General features: G+C 39.4%; 2 protein-coding genes across 7 annotated transcripts in view; one reads left to right on the top strand and one right to left on the bottom strand.

Moving 5' to 3' along the window:
• traf7 (TNF receptor-associated factor 7) overlaps positions 1-18,416 on the top strand; it is a 32,806-nt gene extending 14,390 nt beyond the window's left edge. For all 3 annotated transcript variants that reach the window (XM_028813806.2, XM_028813805.2, XM_051933350.1), the window contains 13 exons: positions 9,868-10,002; positions 10,096-10,313; positions 10,427-10,500; positions 10,659-10,707; positions 10,845-10,972; positions 11,067-11,149; positions 11,593-11,632; positions 11,841-11,957; positions 12,213-12,335; positions 13,152-13,271; positions 13,409-13,540; positions 17,861-17,980; positions 18,084-18,416. In XM_028813806.2, coding sequence (XP_028669639.1) covers positions 9,868-10,002; positions 10,096-10,313; positions 10,427-10,500; positions 10,659-10,707; positions 10,845-10,972; positions 11,067-11,149; positions 11,593-11,632; positions 11,841-11,957; positions 12,213-12,335; positions 13,152-13,271; positions 13,409-13,540; positions 17,861-17,980; positions 18,084-18,098 — 1,354 coding nt within the window. In that variant the 3' untranslated portion in view covers positions 18,099-18,416. The remainder of the gene's footprint in view (positions 1-9,867; positions 10,003-10,095; positions 10,314-10,426; positions 10,501-10,658; positions 10,708-10,844; positions 10,973-11,066; positions 11,150-11,592; positions 11,633-11,840; positions 11,958-12,212; positions 12,336-13,151; positions 13,272-13,408; positions 13,541-17,860; positions 17,981-18,083) is intronic.
• A 2,068-nt stretch (positions 18,417-20,484) lies between these two features.
• The window catches only part of caskin1 (CASK interacting protein 1), a 64,868-nt gene continuing 63,385 nt past the window's right edge, over positions 20,485-21,967 (bottom strand). For all 4 annotated transcript variants that reach the window (XM_028813799.2, XM_028813801.2, XM_028813802.2 and 1 more), the window contains one exon: positions 20,485-21,889. In XM_028813799.2, coding sequence (XP_028669632.2) covers positions 21,793-21,889 — 97 coding nt within the window. In that variant the 3' untranslated portion in view covers positions 20,485-21,792. The remainder of the gene's footprint in view (positions 21,890-21,967) is intronic.

The following is a 21,967-nucleotide window of genomic DNA, read 5'->3' as shown; positions in this document are numbered from 1 at the left end:
AGTGCATGAATTGAGCATCTCCTTAGTGGAGGGCATACCCACACTCTCACATCAGGGCAATTTTAACAACATTTTCAGGTAGCTTTGACATTGATGAGGCGTGCTTCTTACTCTTGTAACTTTCAAATTCTTGCTACCTCAGTAAATAGTAAATAGACCAGAAATACTAGCGATTGAAATTCATTGTAATAAAATCAGAACTCAAGCAAGAAAGTATTTACTGTTGCTTGCAGATTGCATAACACGTGTGTTGCTAGTTATACCCACAACATTTCTTTTGTAACTTTTAATTTGTTAAAATTAGCCATATTTAACATTATTTTTGTATAATTTCTATCCTTAAAATATTTTATGTTCATACTTGGTCAAAATCATACATAATTGACTCAAATAGACAATGCTGCACATATATGTGTGTATATACAGTGGGGCAAAAAAGTATTTAGTCAGCCACCAATTGTGCAAGTTCTCCCACTAAAAAGATGAGAGAGGCCTGTAATTTTCATCATAGGTATACCTCAACTATGTGAGACAAAATGAGAAAAAAAAAATCCAGAAAATCACATTGTCTGATTTTTTGAAGAATTTATTTACAAATTATGGTGGAAAAAAAGTATTTGGTCAATAACAAAAGTTCATCTCAATACTTTGTTATATACCCTGTGTTGGTAATGACAGAGGTCAAACGTTTTCTGTAAGTCTTCACAAGGTTTTCACACACTGTTGCTGGTATTTTGGCCCATTCCTCCATGCAGATCTCCTCTAGAGCAGTGATGTTTTGGGGCTGTCACTGGGCAACACGGACTTTCAACTCCCTCCAAAGATTTTCTGTGGGGTTGAGATCTGGAGACTGGCTAGGCCACTCCAGGACCTTGAAATGCTTCTTACGAAGCCACTCCTTCGTTACCCGGGCGTTGTGTTTGGGATCATTGTCATGCTGAAAGACCCAGCCACGTTTCATCTTCAATGCCCTTGCTGATGGAAGGAGGTTTTCACTTAAAATCTGACGATACATGGCCCCATTCATTCTTTCCTTTACACGGATCAGTCGTCCTGCTCCCTTTGCAGAAAAACAGCCCCAAAGCATGATGTTTCCACCCCCATGCTTTACAGTAGGTATGGTGTTCTTTGGATGCAACTCAGCATTCTTTCTCCTCCAAACACGACGAGTAGAGTTTTTTTCATCTGACCATATGACATTCTCCCAATCCTCTTCTGGGTCATCCAAATGCTCTCTAGCAAACTAGACAGGTCTGCACATGTACTGGCTTAAACAGGGGGACACGTCTGGCACTGCAGGATTTGAGTCCCTGGCGGCGTAGTGTGTTACTGATGGTAGTCTTTGTTACTTTGGTGCCAGCTCTCTGCAGGTCATTCACTAGGTCCCCCCGTGTGGTTCTGGGATTTTTGCTCACCGTTCTTGTGATCATTTTGACCCCACGGGATGAGATCTTGCGTGGAGCCCCAGATCAAGGGAGATTATCAGTGGTCTTGTATGTCTTCCATTTTCTAATAATTGCTCCCACAGTTGATTTCTTCACACCAAGCTGCTTACCTATTGCAGATTCAGTCTTCCCAGCCTGGTGCAGGTCTACAATTTTGTTTCTGGTGTCCTTTGACAGCTCTTTGGTCTTGGCCATAGTGGAGTTTGGAGTGTGACTGTTTGAGGTTGTGGACAGGTGTCTTTTATATTGATAACGAGTTCAAACAGGTGCCATTAATACAGGTAACGAGTGGAGGACAGAGGAGCCTCTTACAGAAGAAGTTACAGGTCTGTGAGAGCCAGAAATCTTGCTTGTTTGTAGGTGACCAAATACTTATTTCCCACCATAATTTGCAAATAAATTCTTTAATATCAGACAATGTGATTTTCTGGATTTTTTTTTCTCATTTTGTCTCTCATAGTTGAAGTAAACCTATGATAAAAATTACAGGCCTCTCACATCTTTTTAAGTGGGAGAACCTGCACAATTGGTGGCTGACTAAAAACTTTTTTGCCCCACAGTGTGTGTGTGTGTGTGTGTGTATGTATGTGTGTGTGTATATATATATATATATATATATATATATATATATATATACAGGTATATTTCATTTACAATGAACTGCCAGGGACCTCAAAAATATTTCGTTGTAATGAGATTCTGTATTTGTCACAATAGTGCTTTCTTTAACTTGCGTCCAGGCGTTTGCAATCATTTCAGCAGCTTTTTCCGTGTTAATTTTACTCTTCTCCTGTCTACAAGTTATGCTGACAAGAATTTTTCTCAGCATTTCCTTGCGATAATACATTTTCAGGGTGCGAATGATGCCCAAACCCAATGGCTGAAGCACTGCTGTGCAATTGTGTGGGGGGAATTCAATGCGTACATTATCTAAATGTGGAAGCATGTTGTGGGCAGCACAGTTATCAATCAGAAACTGAATCATCCTTTTCTTCTTCATATTGTGAGGTTTCTGAACTCTTTTGGGGTCCCCTCCACCCAATGGGAACGTCATGCCGAAGTACCTCCCAAAGTGCGATTGCCGCGTCTGTGGAAGATTGTTTGTCTATTGCCGGGGCAGGGCAACAGCAGGCTAACAGTGCTGCAGTGAAGCGCCACAGAAGCGAATCCTAAAAGACTGTGGGCACGCTATAAGTCCCTGTCTTACACCCCAAAACACGAGTCTGAGTCTCAGTACTTTAGCAAAACCAGCTTTATTCAGCTTGAAACAGGAACAGCACGGTTATTTATTGTAGCGTGATCTGCCACTCTCCTATAAACAAGACACAGCAGTCAGACAGGGTTTTGACCAGGTTAGTGGCCAAGTAATACTGTTCCCTGCATTTACAATGTTCCTTGCATCACCCATCAAGATTTTTTCAGTTTGCTTCAGTGCCGAGCCATCCCCAGCGCTGTGAGCCTGCTGTTGCTCCAGCAATGGATAAACAGTCTTCCACAAACACAGCGATTGCACTTCAGGACGCTCTTTGGTGTGTTGTCCACTTGGGGAAGGTCCCAAGAGAGTTTAGAAACCTCATATTTTCTTGAATGAGTGCCGCATTGATAGGAATGTTTCTTGAACAAGCATCACTGAACCACATAAAAACTGCTTTTTCCGTGTCTTCAAATGCAGCAGTTCGCATACATTTGCAACCCAAGATTTTTCTTCTTTTTTTGCTCGGTCTTTCAAGAAAATTGACAGTGTCGATTGCGAAATTCCAAATTCACTGGCAACGTCTTTTTTTCTTTTTGCCACAATTGAGAGCTACAAAAATGTAAAGTTTTTTTTTTTTATGAACTGTTAACGTTTTTTTTGTGTCTGCCGTTTCTATAGGAGGGTGACAATGAGTTAAATTCCAATGGAAGTTTTTCAAATGTTGATGAGCAATAAGCAAAAGTTCAAAGAAAGAAATTTTTTTTACAGTGTTTCTGTTTGGGGATCGTTGTGCACAACTGAGCTGCGACCACAGAACTAGCTGCTCTGTGGATGATTCATTCAGGCATTTCAGGGTCACTTCGTTGTAATGAAAGTATCTGCAGAATGTACTTTGTAGTAACAAGATTTCTATAGACTCGTGTCATATGGGGAAACTGTCAGGACCACAAAAATAATTCGTTGTAATGAAAATTTTGTTGTAAAGATATTTGTTGTAATGGAATTTTACCTGTGTGTGTGTGTATGTACTTATATATATATATATATATATATATATATATAATCACTTACAATTAATTACTTAGTTTGCAAATGTAGTTCACAATATTTTTGCAGTGTTGGAAAATTTAAATTTAGCCCTGTTCAAATCAAACAAATTGGTTGCAATTCCAAAGACCGACTAAGTTTGGAGATATAGTTAATGAATATTTTCTTAGTAGATCATGTTGTTAAGAACTTCCCGATTTGTACTAACCTACTTAACTCAAATGCAAAATACTGTAAATACCTGAATGAATATTATTAAATATCACCTGAAAGGGTTAACTGCTGCTTATTAGGAGGTTTGTAAGTTACATTTTGACTAGGAAACACATAGACCTCCGATAAAGGTGTTTCATAATAGGGCGGGCAGAACTTATCCATTTTGGCAAGACAGTATTTTGTTTTCATGATGAAAAAATGCAGCTTGTCAGTGATGTAACTTTCCAATGTAGCGCTCTTTGTCAGCATTAATTTCTCTCTTCTTCTTGTTGTTGCATTCTGTATCATGTATTAAGCACCTTCTGAGACCTACTCAATTACTATAGGTAGATTTTTGCTTATCTTCATTTTTGGTCATCAATCCAGTAGATGTCGCTAATGCACCTGTAAGACTTTCTACAGTAAAACTTTACTACTTAGTGTAAAATGGTGTGTCCTCCTCAACTGAAATCGGTGCCTTTTATGCTTAAACAGTGCGTTGGTAAAGAACTGGATACAAGCAAAACCATATATATGCTGTGTAACTCAGAAGTTAAGTTGCAACACAACAAATTTGAGAAATCCTAAACAATCTCAGGCGACATCCAAACGAGTATAATGTAAATCTACGCTAGAGACTGTGTTTAGCTCCAAGTGTCCGTTTAATCCACTTAATTCACCTCATGTCCAAAAAATAACAGAAATAACGAGTCTACAGTAATCCCTCCTCCATCGCGGGGGTTGCGTTCCAGAGCCACCCGCGAAATAAGAAAATCCGCGAAGTAGAAACCATATGTTTATATGGTTATTTTTATATTGTCATGCTTGGGTCACAGATTTGTGCAGAAACACAGGAGGTTGTAGAGAGACATGAACTTTATTCAAACACTGCAAACAAACATTTGTCTCTTTTTCAAAAGTTTAAACTGTGCTCCATGACAAGACAGAGATGACAGTTCTGTCTCACAATTAAAAGAATGCAAACATATCTTCCTCTTCAAAGGAGTGCTTGTCAGGAGCAGTGACTGTCACAGAGATAGAGAGAAAAGCAAACCGATCAATAGGGAGCAGCTGCACAAAAGATAGCAACGTGAAGATAATCTTTCAGCATTTTTAGACGAGCGTCAGTATCGTCTAGGTGTGCGAACAGCCCCCCTGCTCAATCCCCCTACGTCAGGATCAGAGGAAGTCAGCGCAAGAGAAAGAGAAAAGTAAGCTGGGTAGCCTCTCAGCCATCTGCCAATAGCGTCCCTTGTATGAAATCAACTGGGCAAACCAACTGAGGAAGCATGTACCAGAAATTAAAAGACCCATTGTCCGCAGAAACCCGCGAAGCAGCGAAAAATCCGCAATATATATTTAAATATGCTTACATATAAAATCCGCGATGGAGTGAAGCCACGAAAGGCGAAGCGCGATATAGCGAGGGATTACTGTATAGCAGTTTTTATCTGTAAAGACGAGAGACCCTACACCGTTGTTGAAAACGATGGCTTTTGACCAATGATACAGGTTTTTGAACTGCGCCATACAATATCAAACCAGAAAGCAAATGAGTGAAGATATTGTACTTAAGCTTTATGAAAATCTTGAGCAAAGCATGGCCACATCTCTCAGGTCAGTGGAGAGAAGAGCCCTAACTTGCGACAGTTGGACACCCATGGCAGCAGATTCCTACATGACAATCACATATCACTACATTAAAAATGACTGTGCACCTGTGGTGGATGTTTTGCAGGTAAGAGTGCTGCATATCAGTCGCACTGGGAACAACCTTATTGCCTTTTTGCAGAGCTGCTAAGATGGCTGACTGTTGTTCCAAAAGCCTTTCTAATATCTCCAATGTACTGTCCAATCACGTGACCACATCAATCATAAATTTGTGTGTTGGCAAGTCCAATAGACATTTTTTTTTTCTTTTTCAATTTAAGCACGTGGCTGTACTGCTACAATGGAAGAAGTTTTCAATGTGCTTCACCTGTCCGAGCAAGGTGGCAATTGTTGTAATTTTCAGAGCAGCCTGCAACACCAAAGTGAGTGTGTGCACAAAGCAGCTGATGTGAAATAGCTCCATAAGCTGTACCACATCATTGTAAGTCATGATGGCTGGTTCTTTGTCTTTTTATGTTTTTATCCATCCATTGCTGTCAACAAGCATCAGCTCTAGACCCTCATTTTAAAATGCTTTCTTTTTGTCTGAGGAGGAACTATGAGGACACATTTTCAAGACAGATTAACAAAACTGCTACATGTGAGCAACTGAAGATATATATAACTCATAGAATTATACAAATACATGAGTCTTCTGGCTGTATCTTTAATTTGGACTAATTCAAGATTATTTGAAATGTCCTGTAGAAGAATACATTTGGCAAACAGTTTAGTAACAGAGTAGTTAAAGGGTGTCTACATGGAGATTCATAACACATGAATAGGTTACTAAATAAATGATTATCTATCTATCTATCCTATCTATCTATCAAACATTATTTAAGAAGCAATATTTGATTATTTTTAATAGTATTCTTCTCAAGATGATGTAGATGTTTTAAAAAGGTTTGTAAAGCATTTTATTAAAACAAGGAGCCCCCATAATATTAGTGGACTCTGATGTGGCGATACATACGCTATGTTAGTTAAATTATGGTGAATCTTGAATGTGTGTAGTGCTGTGAAACTTTTTTTTAAAGAGCAATAATTTTGTTCCATATCTTGCAAGTACTGATGTTAACTGTTCAATACTTATCAAGTTTTGCTTGCTAAATGTCATTCCATTCCAAGTCACTATGTAGACACCCTTCAAATTGTGTTACTGAAATTTATCACATTATATTAGTGTTCTCTATGCATGGTTAAATAATCTCTAAAAAAGCCAGCACTTCAAATAGATCAGTGCACGCTAATTTAATCAAGATAAAATCAATATTGAATCGAATCAGGATGTTGTGAATCAAAATCGAATTGAATCGTTTCAGGACATCAGTGGTAATACCCAGCCTTACGGATGATATATGTAGCGTGTCCTAGGGTGTTATCAATAATAGATGGTCTTCTTTTATTATGATAAACTTTTATACCCACCAGTAAGACTGTCAACAGATGGCACCACTCTTATTTCTGCTATGACTCTTTGCTGATTACTTTCTCAGGGCTGGCAGTATCTCAGTTTCTTTGAGGATGTATAAGATCGTAAGCTTTTGATTAAGACCAAGATCAAAGTTCAAGCCCCAGTGGTTCGAGAGTACCAGCAGGTTGCCACACAGCGTGTGCTTGACACTCAGGGGCTGCAGCTGTCATTCTTCTTCTTCCTATCATGTAAATTGCTTCTGCAATTTGCTTCATGCTCAGCAGATGTCCCTGCTCTTCTTTTTCTTTCTATATGCCACCTTCTTGATCAGTTTTCCATAAGAAACACACAGGCACAGGTCACTTTGCTGAGGCAGCCGCTACCTCAGATTTGTTCTTTCACCAACATGTTTCAGGTCATAAGCTTTCCAACCAAGATCAAAGTTCTAGCCCCAGTAATTCATGAATATTTGCATGACAAATGCACTGACCTTAGTATTTTGCTGATACTTAAAGCAAATTTGTGACTGATAATTAATCAAAATTGTTAATTAAGATGTGACAGAATGCTTATAATGGGTCACAATGCTTAATCATACTACTTGTATACTGGATTGATTGCTAATGGAGTTGCTCTGTGTGCATGCTTTACCTATGTTTATGTGGGCTTCCACCTGAAATTTATTTATTTATTTTTTTTTTTTTATCAGACAAGCACCTAAATTTGAATGCATTTGTACTTAGTTGGAGGCACAGTGGCACAGTAGTTAGTGCTCCTACCACTTCACAGATCCAGAGTCCGGTGTTTGAATCCTTGTCTTGGCACTGCCTGGAGTTTGTATGTTCTCCCTGTGTGTCAGTGTGTTTTACTACCACATTCTGTAAATGTGCATGTTAAGTTACTTGGGACCTCCAAATTACACCGTGTATGTTTACTAGTGTGACCTGAGGGGGGCTGTTGTCCTGTTCAAAGCTGGATGCTGCCGGTATTGGCACCAGTTTCCTGTGACCCAAAACTGCATGCGTTGGTTAGAAAATGGATGGATATTCTAAGTGAAATTCTAAGAGCAAGGAATAGCTTAATATACTACTACTGTTCTGCAAATAACATTAATGCAGAAATCATTCTGAGTTACTGCTTGTTGCATCTTTCATGTAATAATTTTTGACTCTTGTGACCTGATAGAGAAGAGATCACCATGTTTTTTCTATTAAACAGTAATACTCAGAATTTAATTTATTAAATTTAAATTTAAAGTACTATTGTGAGTAAACTGAAAATGTGGTGAGAATGATCTTTCTACCAGAGAAAACCATATCCTAGGACTCCCGTAGAAGTGAGGAAAATGGAAGGAAGAGATTAATCCTTTCAGAGTAAGCACAAGTAATTTAAGCTGAGACATATTGTAAATTTTTAGAGTTGTGCAGAGAAAAGTAAAGTGGATGCCAGTTCAATCTATCCATTCATCTATTTTCTGAACCAATATATTAAATTATAGTGTTAACTGGAACACTCACTCATCCTTGGCAAGTTTAAGGTTGTTAGACAGCCCTGTTCGGACATCTTAGAAGTTTAGGAGGAAGCTGGATTACATGGGGAAACCCCACACGTACATGATCTCTGGAGCTGTGAGGCTCCAGCAGTACCCCCAGCACTACTATGCCACCCTGAATACTTATTGTTAGTTTTTTAATAAGGACAAAAAGGAGTACAGATTGGTGTTGGTTAAATTTATATTTTGTACAAATATCTGAAAAAATTTCTTCCATGTAGAAAAAGGAAGATACTATCCATTTTATAAGTTACCTAATAATGTATCTGAAAGTAGCACCTTCGGGTCATTCACATCTCAAGTTGACATTATTAATAAGGACACATAGGGTGAAGAGGAACTAACAAACTTATGCTAGGCTGAATTGCAAATGACCTGTTTTTCTGAAAACTTTTCTGATGATCTTATGCTTTTAGCATTTTAACGAGTGATATTTTTTTTCTTTTATTAAACTCCCAATATAGTTTCAGTAAAGTGTTTAATGATACAATAATATTCTCATTATTAAAATTATGTAAAACTATCCTTCTATATAGTAACTCTCTTAACCAGGTCAGGGTTGCTGGGAGCCAGTACTTCTATCAGTACCAATAAAGCAAAGGACTATCACTGGACAGAATGCTAGTCCTACACAGGGAATACACATTACTGGGATAATTTATAATGGCCATTTACTATAAACTGTGTGCCATTTGTATGTGGGGGAACCAAACCCAACACAGAACGTAGAAAAAAACGCACTAAGTGCCCCAGGCCAAGATTTAAACCTGGGATCCTGGAGCTTCAAATCAGCAGTGGTAAACATTGCACCACTGTTCTGCTCAATAATATAAACTTTAATAATAACTTAATTTCCCTTATTCATTCAGTTTGCACACTTGTATTCACTATACCTGTAAAAAGGAACAGCAGTCCCATAGTGTCACAATGGTTGCAGGTTTTTAACTTAATTAGCATTCTTAATTTTAAACCAATTTGGCAAGCTGGCAACTCTAAATTATATCTTCCTTATTGAGTATAAGGGAAGTGTGCCCTGCAGTGTACTTGTTCCATATCCAAGGTTGTTTCTTGCCTTATCTCTGGTCATACCAATTTAGTTTCTGGCTTCCAACAACCCTGGAACGTATATAGATGACTAGGTTCTATTTTCATATACATGTGTAAGATTTCACTTTGTACTGAGATTGCAGTTCATCTCAACATTTTACTAGCCATGCCCTTTAAGTAGTATTGCCTGGCATGTAATTGAGATCATGGGAATGATGTTTATTAGACTTTCTCATGTTTTTTCTTTGTAAATATGTTCTTTGTCTTTAATATCTGGAATTTCATGCTTTTTGTTTTTTGTTTTATAACTGTATTCCAGGGAACATGAAGGGAGTTGCGATTACAGACCTGTCCGCTGTCCCAACAACCCCAACTGCCCACCTCTTTTGGAAATGAATCTGGAGGCACATCTAAAAGAGTGTGAACACATCAAGTGCCCACACTCCAAATATGGGTATGTGCAGGCTGTCTTGTATCTTACCTGGGAGGACTTAAACAACCATTACCTCTTCCTGTGAATCACTGTGTAACACATTTTGTTGTTCAGATGCACTTTTATAGGAAACCAGGATACCTATGAGACTCATCTGGAAGTTTGCAAATTTGAAGGCCTTAAAGAATTTCTACAGCAGACTGATGATCGTTTCCATGAGATGCAGGTGGCACTTGCACAGAAGGATCAGGACATTGCCTTCCTGCGCTCCATGCTAGGGAAGCTATCAGAGAAGTTGGATCAGCTTGAAAAGAACCTTGAGCTTAAATTTGGTAAGTTTGTCAGTTAATTTGCACACTTGCTATTTTAATTTTGCTGTTCTTATTTGGTGACATGTTCACAGTGATGTGGTTGATTTCATTTTGTGATATGTGTTCATTTCCAGATGTACTGGATGAAAACCAAAGCAAGTTGAGTGAAGACCTCATGGAATTTCGCCGGGATGCCTCCATGCTAAATGTAAGAATGGTTATAGTTTACTTTTTGTTACTTGGAACATTCAAGCTTACTATAGATAATGTGCTAATGAGCCCTCAGTGGATAACTGTCTCATTTCTAAGCTTTACACTTCTATGGAGAAAGATTTGCTTACATTAATTATTTTGTTTTCCTTTCAGGATGAGCTGTCACACATTAATGCGAGGCTCAACATGGGGATCCTGGGCTGTAAGTATCTCTTTGTATGTTGCCCTTTTTAGTTTTCCTTCTGTTTAGGAGGCTCATTTCCTATATGCTATTCATCCTGCTGTATAAATGTCTCAAACTACTTTTGTGTTATTTATTTATTTGTTTATTCTTTCTAGCCTATGACCCACAGCAAATATTTAAGTGTAAGGGAACCTTTGTGGGGCACCAGGGTCCTGTGTGGTGCCTTTGTGTTTACTCTACTGGTGACTTACTCTTCAGTGGCTCCTCTGACAAGACCATCAAGGTACATTCTATATGCAGGCATAAAATATCAGTACTTAGCTGCATTGAACCGTAGACGTTTAGTTGTAAATCTGAGCTGCTTTTACTTTTTTCAGGTCTGGGACACCTGCACGACATACAAGTGCCAAAAGACCCTGGAGGGCCATGATGGCATAGTCCTGGCATTGTGCATTCAAGGGTGAGTGCTTCATGAACTGCCATACAAGTGTGCACATGTAAAGCAGTGGTAGGCATCCCAGAGTTTGGTTACAGAAGCTGAGAGCAGCTAGGGAAACTAGTAAACCTGACATGAAGTGTTTGTACTCTGAAGAGTTGTGTTTAAATGAATTTGCATTTGGGCTCATGATGAAGTTACTATCTCATCATCACAACAACCATTTTTATGTAATGTTTTTCATAGTCAACTTTGGCTCTAAATACTACACAGACCACAAAATGCATTAAGATTGCTAGTCTTGAATATTTAGGAATGTAAAAGGCACTGTATAAAAGAGTATGAATAATTTAAATTTCTGTATTAATTAATGGTCTTTACTCTTTCAAATCCAGAATAAAAAAATAGCACAAAGAAGGCAGTATGGGTACACAGAAAACTCTTTTTTTGTTGTCTTTCTCTTCCAGGAGTCGATTGTACAGTGGATCTGCTGACTGCACCATCATTGTAAGTATGCTTTATAGTCCAAGGAATCAACAGTATAACAGAGCTCTAGGATATTCTTTAGTTTCTTTGCTAGATTCTTCATTCTAGACTTTTTTTTAACATTGGCCATTACAGATTTTGAGAGAGAATAAACACTCCTTAAACCTCATATGTCCTATGCATGTTTCGGCTGTTGATATTTGCTAATGATTCACTTTATGCCTGTCAGGTTTGGGATATACAAACACTCCAGAAGGTGAACACCATTCGGGCACACGACAATCCTGTCTGCACACTTGTGTCCGCACACAACTTGCTATTCAGTGGATCTCTAAAGGCCATCAAGGTACGTAAAGTCAGGTGGTCACTTTTTATAAGTCATTGACTAGAGAAGGAATTGTAAATAAACTTGTCTGTTGCTTTTGGTAGAGAAGATAAGCGTGCTTTTAGTCATGTTGATTTTAGTATTTTTGAAACCTCTGGCCCAAAATTTGAGACCTTGTGATTGGTAGTTAGTTTGTTGTAGTGTCTGGGCTATTCTGAAGACATCTGTTTTTTTTTTTTTTCAGTAATTTGTTTTGCCTGTTTATTTGTCTTTTAGGTCTGGGATATCGTGGGAACTGAATTGAAATTAAAGAAAGAACTAACTGGCCTTAACCACTGGGTTCGAGCTCTTGTTGCATCTCAGAACTACCTGTACAGTGGATCTTATCAGACAATCAAAGTAGGTAGTCCTAGATGATAAGCATTAGACCTTCTCATCTGTGGAACATTATTGATTGAGCAGGTGGAGAGATTTTAACATCTAGAGCAGTGATTCTTAACCTTTTTTGAGTCACGAACCCCTTCAAGAATATAATGTACTTTTATTTATCGAGATTTGCTTGATCGTTTCATACATATGTGACATACACAAAGTATTATTAAACTTTAAAGTAAACAATCTTAAAAAAAAAAAAAAAAAGCACTCATTTTTTATGCAAAAAATAAACACCACTCATAATTATGAAGTACCATCCACTTGTGCAAATTAAAACAGATCTACTACGTTTTCTACTACTATTACTACTACTGCTACTACATCTACTCTAAATCAACAGTACCAGGCTGTATAGTGAATATAACAGTTAATTTTTATGTGACCCTCATAGACCCCCTGAAACCCATCCATGGACCCCCTAGGTATCCATGGACCTCATGTTAAGAACCCCTGATCTAGAGCCTCCCAGTTCAAGCATTACCTTCATGAAATCAAGAGTTCACCTTGCTCTGACATACAACTTCCATGTCAAAGCTGGTAATATAGGAACATGCTAGACTGTCTTAATACAATTAAGATTTGTCTCCCCACTTCATCCTTTTACTGCTTTGTTAGTCATTGTTAGACTAGGGGATTCATCTTAAAGTCATATTTGGAAGTCTGTCCAGCCATCATATATTATTGGACCTACTTGATCCAGTTTTGGTATGTGGGTATGCTTAGGGGTATCTGATCAAAGTATCCTAATAACATTTTTTCTTCACTACTTGATTTCATCAGATATGGGACATACGGACACTTGAATGTGTCCATGTGTTGCAGACCTCAGGGGGAAGTGTCTACTCCATTGCTGTGACCAATCATCATATAGTCTGTGGCACCTATGAAAACCTTATCCACGTAAGTTAACTAGAGCTTTCTCTCAATTAAATTATCATTATCAAATCACTGCTTTTGGTCTTAATAATATATGGGCTCAGTGATTTGCTGAGAAAATATGGAGTTGTTATCTTCATTTGTATATGTGTTGCCTGCAGGTTTGGGATATTGAGTCCAAGGAACAGGTGCGAACATTGACTGGTCATGTGGGTACTGTGTATGCCTTGGCAGTCATCTCTACACCTGATCAAACCAAAGTGTTCAGTGCATCTTACGATCGTTCTCTCCGTGTAAGTATTTCTGCTATTTGCATATTGTTTGCTAAATCATTTTAAGTTATATTAAATGTGTTCACTGTGTGCTTCCTGAGTAGGGGTGGGAAATTGCTTCAAAGAGAGAAATAATCATGATGCCTAGGTCAGATTGTGATAATACTCAGATTTTTTTTTTGTTCCATATTGATTTTATAATACATTGCAATGTATTATTCCCTTCTGTATTTGATACAAGTATGAGTTGAAATCATATCCCTATGGGATACAATGTGTTAATCTGTTACACATGAGAAAAACCCATGAGGAAATTCGTCCCATTTGAGCTCTATTTCCACATTTAAAAATGATTTAAGAACAGTCATCACAGTCAAGACTGAGAATACTCTGATACATCCATCAGTATATTAACTAAACATAGCTGTGGGTGATAACTTGATGAGATGAGCCCTGGTCATTGCAGTGTTCAGCATCTAATGTTTATGTGGTAATCTTTACAAGTTAAATGTTTCATAGCAAACTCTTTTTGCCCTTATAATAATATAAAACAAAATGAACCCAAATACTTAACTTAAACACACATGGAGCATTTTGTACTGCAATATGTTATTTTTATTATTAGTTCTCATCATGCGGAAAGGCACATAAGACATTGATGGTTTGCCTCTATCTAGTCCGATCTTGAGCTACATGTTCTGCTTCACACCATGTTAGGTCTGTCTCCTTCAGCTCATTTATCATAGTTTGCCAGCAGGTTGTTTTCAGCTGTCCTTGTTTGCACTTCCTAGGTGATGTCCATCTCAGAGCAACCATAGGTATACTATTCTGGTCCATTCTGAGGATGTGGTCAAGCCATCCTAAGTGTTTCAGTGCTTGATTTGCAGTACAACACTCTGGCTCTTAGTTTTCTTGTAAAAGGCTTCATTAAAGATATTCACGGGCCAGAAGGTAAGACAAATATTCTGGAGACATCCACCGTGGAAGGCATTGATCATATTCAAGTCTCCCTTTGCAACATGCCAGCATTCAGAGCCGTACAAAAGAACAGGCTTGACATTGTTGCTATAGAGTCTGACCTTTTTTCTCAGGCTGTACTGTCTGGACTTCCAGATGGGCTGAAGTCGTGCGAAAGCACTGCATGTTTTCCCAAGTCTTACTCTGTTGTCCTTTTGTGCTGCACTTTGCTTACTAACAAGGCTGCCAAGATAATGTAAACTCCTCCACATATTTGAGTAGAGTATCATTTACTGTGTTAGGTGCACTAGGATTGGCATTTATGCACATCACTTGTGTTTTAGAGGCACTTCTATTGAGGCATATTTGCTTGGCAAAGGTGTTCAGTCTGTAAGTCTTCTTCTGCAAATCGTGTAATTTTGAGGAAAGGTCAGCTAGGTCACCGGCAAAGTCAAGATCTTCAAACTGGGAAAGCTGCAACCACTATAACATTACCAGTCACTAATTCTGATCTTGCACCAATAAAGAATCGTTCACATTCACATTCTGAGCATGGCATTTGAAGGACAAGATCTGTATTTTTCAAAGGTGAAATTGTTTTTTTATAATAATTGTATACAGTAATTTGCCATGGGAAATTGTGTTCTTAAGTCCATCCATCCATCCATTTTCCAACCCGGTGAATCCGAACACAGGGTCACGGGGGTCTGCTGGAGCCAAACCCAGCCAACACAGGGCACAAGGCAGGAACCAATCCCGGGCAGGGTGCCAAGACACCGCAGGACACACACAAACACACCCACACACCCACCACACACTAGGGCCAATTTAGAATCGCCAATCCACCTAACCAGCATGTCTTTGGACTGTGGGAGGAAACCGGAGCGCCCGGAGGAAACCCACACAGACACGGGGAGAACATGCAAACTCCACGCAGGGAGGACCTGGGAAGCGAAGTGTTCTTAAGTAAAACTTTTAATTTAAAACAAGGTCTATGGGACACTATTGCAAATGTGAAAACAAAAGCCTTAAAAATGCACTGAATACATCTAGTTCATGAGATATACATGGTTCAATAATGCACACACCCAAAGATTTTCCTATGTCAGTTTAAGGTTATACCATAACTGTAAAAATGAACTTCTACTTGAAAAATGCTGAACTTATCCCTTTTAAGGGACAATGGAAGCAATACATTTTGTTAAGCAACACAAAAATGGAGCAAACAAACTGAGAAATATCAAATGTATCAACACTGTATTTGCAGAATATTATGACAAACTAGTTTGTACTCCACCCCCAGCTCTACCTCTGTGTCATCAGGGAGAAGTCATTGCTCATTACTTTGAAGATATTTTTATTTATTTTTTTTAATCTGCTGCCAGATTAGCTTCCATTTGGGAGAGGGGCCTCCTTACACTTTATATTTCTCAAAAATGGAAATTGGAGCCATGCACAAAGTGCAGGTTCCTTTAGGTTTGATAGTAGTGTTTTTTTGTGTTTTTTTTTTTTTTTTTTTAATTTTCCTATACTTTTCATCCTTAAAATGGAATGGTCAAAATTAAGTACTGTGCTATCATTGAACTACCAGTACTAGAAAACAACACTCCTTCAGAGATTCATTTTAGTCTAATTAATGTTAACCAGAACCAAACACCGTAATTTGTCACAGTCAGTGATTGTACAATACTTGATTTTGTAGTTTCAGCATCCATATTGACTAAGTTGTGAAGTGAGAAACATATACACTGTAAACCACAAACGAAACCTGTGTGCTACAATATATGAATCACAAAAGCCAATCTTTGGCTACTTACAAAATCAGCACCATAGAATGACCTTTTCAGCTTTAGATTTAAATATTTTGATCACCCTTTTGTGTGATGTATGTTTATGTACAATATGTATGTATATGTGTGTATGTTTATGTACAGTGTGTACGTATTTTATATAAAATATACTGTACATACATGCATACATTCCTCAAACACATTTAATCCATTTCAGGGTTACAGATGCTGGAGCCTATCTTGTTAGCATCAGGCACAAGATGGAGAAACACCCCTGGACAAGACGTCAGTCCATCATAGGGCACATTACATTCACACACCCATACTTGCTCATACTAGTGCCAGTTTAGACCCACAAATTAATCTAACCAGCATTCCATTGGGGGTGTTGAAGGAAAGCTGAAGTACCTGAGGGAAAACCCATTTGGCTACAGGAAGAAAATGAAACTCCCCACAGACCACAACTGAGAGACAGATTTGATATACAGTACACAAACACACACACACACACACACTGAATGTATGTATATATAATTGTTTTTATAGCATACTTGAAAAGCAGAGTCATCTCAAGATGGTTCATAATAATAAAAACAACATAGTATAGAAATTTGATAAAACAGTAAAAACAGATTTTTAAAAAAACACTGCACAATCTATTAAAATGCACGGTGATAAAAATGAGTCTTTAAATTGTCTTAACATCAGTCAATGTTGTAGAAACCCTGATGTTCCTTGAAGCTTGTTCCACAGATGGGAACAAAAAGAGCAGAAGGCTCATTTGCCCATATTACGTAGCTTCATCTGCTGAATAGCCTCAAGGCTAAGTGGTCTGTACCTCAGAGAACTCATGGGTGGGTGTTTAGTGAGCAAGTCTTCGTATTGGACAGGGGCAGTACATTTGTGTGTGTGATCCCGCTGCAGACCAAGCAGGGTCAATTACGTTTTTTTTTTCTTTTTTAACTCTAGAATGGGGTCTCTGGCAGTAGTCAAAAAATAAGCAGAAAGAGAGGAGCAAAAAACAATATTTGATGTGAACAGATAATTCATCAGCCCCTATGTATGTGATTGTTGCAGCACACCTAGTTGAAGATTGAAGGTCCTTAGACAGCTTTCACCTGTCTGAACTGAAAAGTTAATTTTAAATTTAACAACTGTGCTAATTACTTTCATAATTTTAAAACCATCTATGATCTAATTTGTACATTCAAGTTTTAGACCTTTAATTGTACAATTATATCAAATACTTTTATTTCCTAAATATTAATGTTATTTTTATTAATTTTGGACTTTCTTTTTAGCAATTGTAGGGCATTTTCTTGTGTCTTGTCAGAGGATAGGAAGAAGAGATTATTGTGTTTTATAATGGGGCAACTGAACAAATGCCAATTAGTGGACCATACTACACACTGATGTAAATGCTGCTTCAACATGTGTACAGCAGCATGAGACAGAATGTACTCGCAATCCTGCACTTGGGAGGAAGGGTCATTCACCTAATTTACTCACATCCACTGCCTAGATCTTTTGCAAATTGCCATCTAATATTTTATTATTTACAATGACTGACTCTGTTCTGTTGTTTTGATTGTAGGTGTGGAGCATGGATAACATGATTTGTACACAGACTCTGCTACGCCATCAGGGCAGTGTGACAGCTCTTGCAGTATCTAGAGGACGACTTTTCTCTGGGGCCGTTGACAGTACGGTTAAGGTTAGCATTCCTTCTCGACACCTTGGTGTTTTGTTATTGTTGTTTTTTTTTTTTTTATACACTGGGCTTGGTCATGCTCAGTTTGGATTTCCTTCCATTGTAGGTTTGGACCTGCTGATTTGGCCAGTGGAAGTCTTAAACCCACCAGCCGGGTGAATGGGTAGTTGTCACAATACCGCAGTTTCTTCACACTAAAATATACTGAATTTGGTTTGCCCAGCCGTTTAAACAGGTGCCTCTATCAGGACTTTGAAAACTGTTTTGGCTCAGCCGATGCTCAGAGGAAAGGACAAAAATGGTTTGGGAATAAGGCGGTTCCTTCTACAAATGTTAAGTCTATGCTGCTCTGGGCACCTTCAAAAGACTGGAAAGCAAGAAGGAGCCAAGCGGTTAGTATTAATTATGAACACATGAAATTCAGGAAAAGTGCAAAGAACAGAAAAGGGCCAAAAAGTCCAGATCTGCTGCAGTATAGCTGGCTGCATACACCAGCCTTTTGGACCTTCATTTGAGACTGAAAGAAAGTGCCATTAGCTAGCATTATGTGAAAGCCTGTGGCACAGTGACGCCAGCCTTGGATTTGGTTGCTGGGTCATGCGTCAGGGGTGCTGCTGTTCTTTGAGGTCTTCTGCCTCAATATTGACCCTGAGGGGTCTGTGCCACATTTTGTTAGGGGTTGGTGTGAAAATGGGGGGATGGGGGGGGGGTCTCGTCATGGCAGAATGAGCTTTAAATCGTGACCACTATGATCTGCTATTTTAATAGTTAAAGCCCACATTTAGCTGGGCCCAAGTATGTCCTCCTGATTGGTTCGGTACGATTTTCAGGATGAGGCATCTTCACACTTTGCATCATGTTTCCTTTACCATTAAATGACATTACGTTTCTTACTGAGTGGGGATGGCTGTCTGCATTTCAAGGTGAAGATTTAATGCAATGCTGACTTGGCATAGCGTTGGATTTGACAGAACTCGCAGTGCACGGTTTTAACCGACTAGCTGAACTCCACGTTTCTGTTGTCCTATCAGGGTTTAGCCAGTATGCCAGATGACAGCTTTAAAGACATGTATTTTGCACACAGCTGTTAATACAGACTTCTAAAATGTTTAGAAAGGGCTATTTTGACATAATCGAGTTCAGGGTGGTGGAAATCTGGTGCCGTTCTTGACAGCACTGAGCACAAGGTAGGAACGAACAGTAAATCAAGTGCCAGCTCACACACACCAATTCAGAGCTGATAACCTAAACTTCATATCTTTGGGATGTGGGTGAAAAACCCACCAAGGCTAGAGGAGAGACAAGAGGAGATTGGGCAACCACATGGGCAGTGCCCAGGACTTAAACTAACCACTGTGTCACCATGCCAGCAAAATATCTTAATGAGGAACTGGTCACTTCCATTACTCCAAAAATCTGAAAAGAAGCAAGTGACATTTCAATTCACATAGGGTGGATATTGATCCCTTTATATGTCTATTAAAATGAAAAAGTCATAAATGTAATGATTTACTTCATGCGATGGAAGTAAATAATAAAGAGGAATTTTTGCGTCAGATATTTGAAATACTAAAATATGTACTTCAATTTAAATGTTTAAAGCCTAAATATTTGCAGTTGTAATAGAAATGTCATTTTTCACCCTTTTAATAGAGGTCTGGATCCCTAGGAAAAGATCAAAAACAACTTTGTATTCGTAATCACTGACCTTGAAAGAGCCTAAAACGATACTCCACGTGTTTATATTTGAAATTTGTCCTTTTTGATATTCTGGGAGTAGCTCTTACAGGGCTAGAACCACTGGTAATGAATCAAATATCAAAAATAGTATCGTATTTGTGATCAGCAACCACAAAATAGCATAAAATGACACTCCTCAGGCCTATGTTACCAACCCCAGTTTTGTCAAACTTTTGTGGGATGGAGTATCTTTGACTCCTCGTTTTCCATTCCCCTGGAATGGCATGCACACATTCATTTTTGCTGAAGACGGGTCTTCTGGACCAACAATAGGGGGAACTCCAAAAAGCTTGCCGTGTTGCGTAACTGTATCATAGGTGCGGGGTTTTCTTCTCCGGGTGAGTCAGGAGGCACATTGGGCAAAAGCCAAGAAACTGAAGTGATTTTAAAGCATTAAGTAATTCTTACAAACACAAAACTGAAGACTAGAGGTGTTTTAAAGACCCCAAAACTGGACTAACCCTTACTAGAAACAGTCAGCTAAGCTGTGTAATGAGGCCGTTAGCCTAGTGGATCTCCTGGGTTCTTAACTGGGCATGACTGTTAGTGCCCAGCTCATTACAGAAGACACCGCTCATTCTCAAGTGCGTTCATGTAGCGGCGGCTTCTTGTCCTACGGACGGAGAGCTAAATGAGCATTCATTCCTGTAGCCCAGAAGGCTTCTACCATCTCATTCTCTGGCCAATTTCACTTGTAAACTTGCTTCAGTTGGTCCCGTTTTGGTCAGAAAACGCACAAATTTCAAAGAAATCAAGAGAAAGAAGAATGTCATTTCATATAGCTGCAGTATTTTATTTCAGTTTTTCTCTTTCCAAAAAAAAGAAAGAAAAAAAGAACTTGGACGAAACTCTCTTACGGCACCACAAAACATCCAGTTAGTTTACATATGAAGTACAGAATGGAGGGATGGTGGCGGGGATGAGGAAAGGGCCTGATGAGCAGGGCCTCTGCAGCTCATATGAGACCACACTGGGCAGTAGGGAGTATTGGGGGTGGGGGATAAAGAAGGGTCACAAGCAACCCACCTGTACACACATGCACTCAGCAGAGGGACGTGAAAGCAAGGCACGTCAAGGGGGAAGGGAAAGGCGCTACAAGTGCCAATAAACAAAGGGTCAGCAACAAACAGTTGCACACAAGTCTGAAAGAAAATGTGTTTGTGCCGTGTGTGTGTGTGCGTGTGTGTGTGTTTCCCTCTCTTGCTGCACTCACATCTCAGCCCTTGTTGACTTATCCTGGGAGTTAGATTTGCTTAGGTGGTCCATTTGATATGTCAGGTACTGTGGATCCTGGTGGGCACAGCCACTTGCACAGGGTGCATGCATGTTAACACGATGTGTTGCTGCAGATTTTGAGGGGGGGGGGGGTGGTAATTGGTGGTGGCATCAATTTTCGATCAGAGAGACAAGGACCCCCAGGAATGAAAAAGGTGGAAAGCAGTAAACTGGTAACTTGTGCAGGGGGTCCTGCTTCTGGAATACCTGACCGGGATTTGTGCTTTTAGTTAGTGAACTATCAGCTACAAGTGGAGGAGATAATTGCTGGACACTCTGGTCAGGCTGCTTTAGAGTGGCAAGGGTGTTGTCTGCATGGAGGGACGCTGATGACTTTGGCCCTGGCCCTCAGCATGGACTTTACTCTGCCCTTAGCCACCAGCCGGCCTGTCTAAATGCCAACAGTGGCTAAGCGAAGTGGATGTGTGCCTGGGAGTTGGACCTTCCTGGCAGAAAGTTCTCTAGCCTCTCCAGGGTAAACCTCACCAGAGCCGGCCAGCTAGCTCCTCTTTACACATGCACACGAAGAGGCCCTGCCGGAGTGGACAATGACCACAAGAGTCTCATCAGAACAAGCATCCAGTCTTCATGCTCACAATGTTCACGATTATTTCTTTATACAACGTTCCACACGCAGAGAAGCGTCTTGACCTTCCAGCCCCTCAGGGACCCTCAGAAGCGGCTGCCACGTCTCACGTGAGGTAAATCCGTCTTCGGATTGGTGGGGTGTGGAGACGGGGTGATTGTGCCCTGGTGCCCACGCAAGTCCTGAGGTTTGCTTAACTGGAGCTTCTATGCATTCATTCCAGCATGGCATCCAGCTGGTCAGCAAGGTCATCAAACATGCTGCCAATGTCATCCAAAATACTGACTGTGCTTTTAGATTCAGCATAGGAACTGAAAAAAGTAGGAGATGAAAGAAGTCAGAGATGCATCACTTCTTGTAACCGACCCCCCATTCCGTATGCCCCTAGG

Source organism: Erpetoichthys calabaricus, chromosome 11 (assembly GCF_900747795.2).
Source record: "Erpetoichthys calabaricus chromosome 11, fErpCal1.3, whole genome shotgun sequence".
Taxonomy (NCBI): domain Eukaryota; kingdom Metazoa; phylum Chordata; class Cladistia; order Polypteriformes; family Polypteridae; genus Erpetoichthys; species Erpetoichthys calabaricus.
Note: the sequence above shows the minus strand (reverse complement) of the source record. Positions and strands in the feature narration are given on the sequence as shown.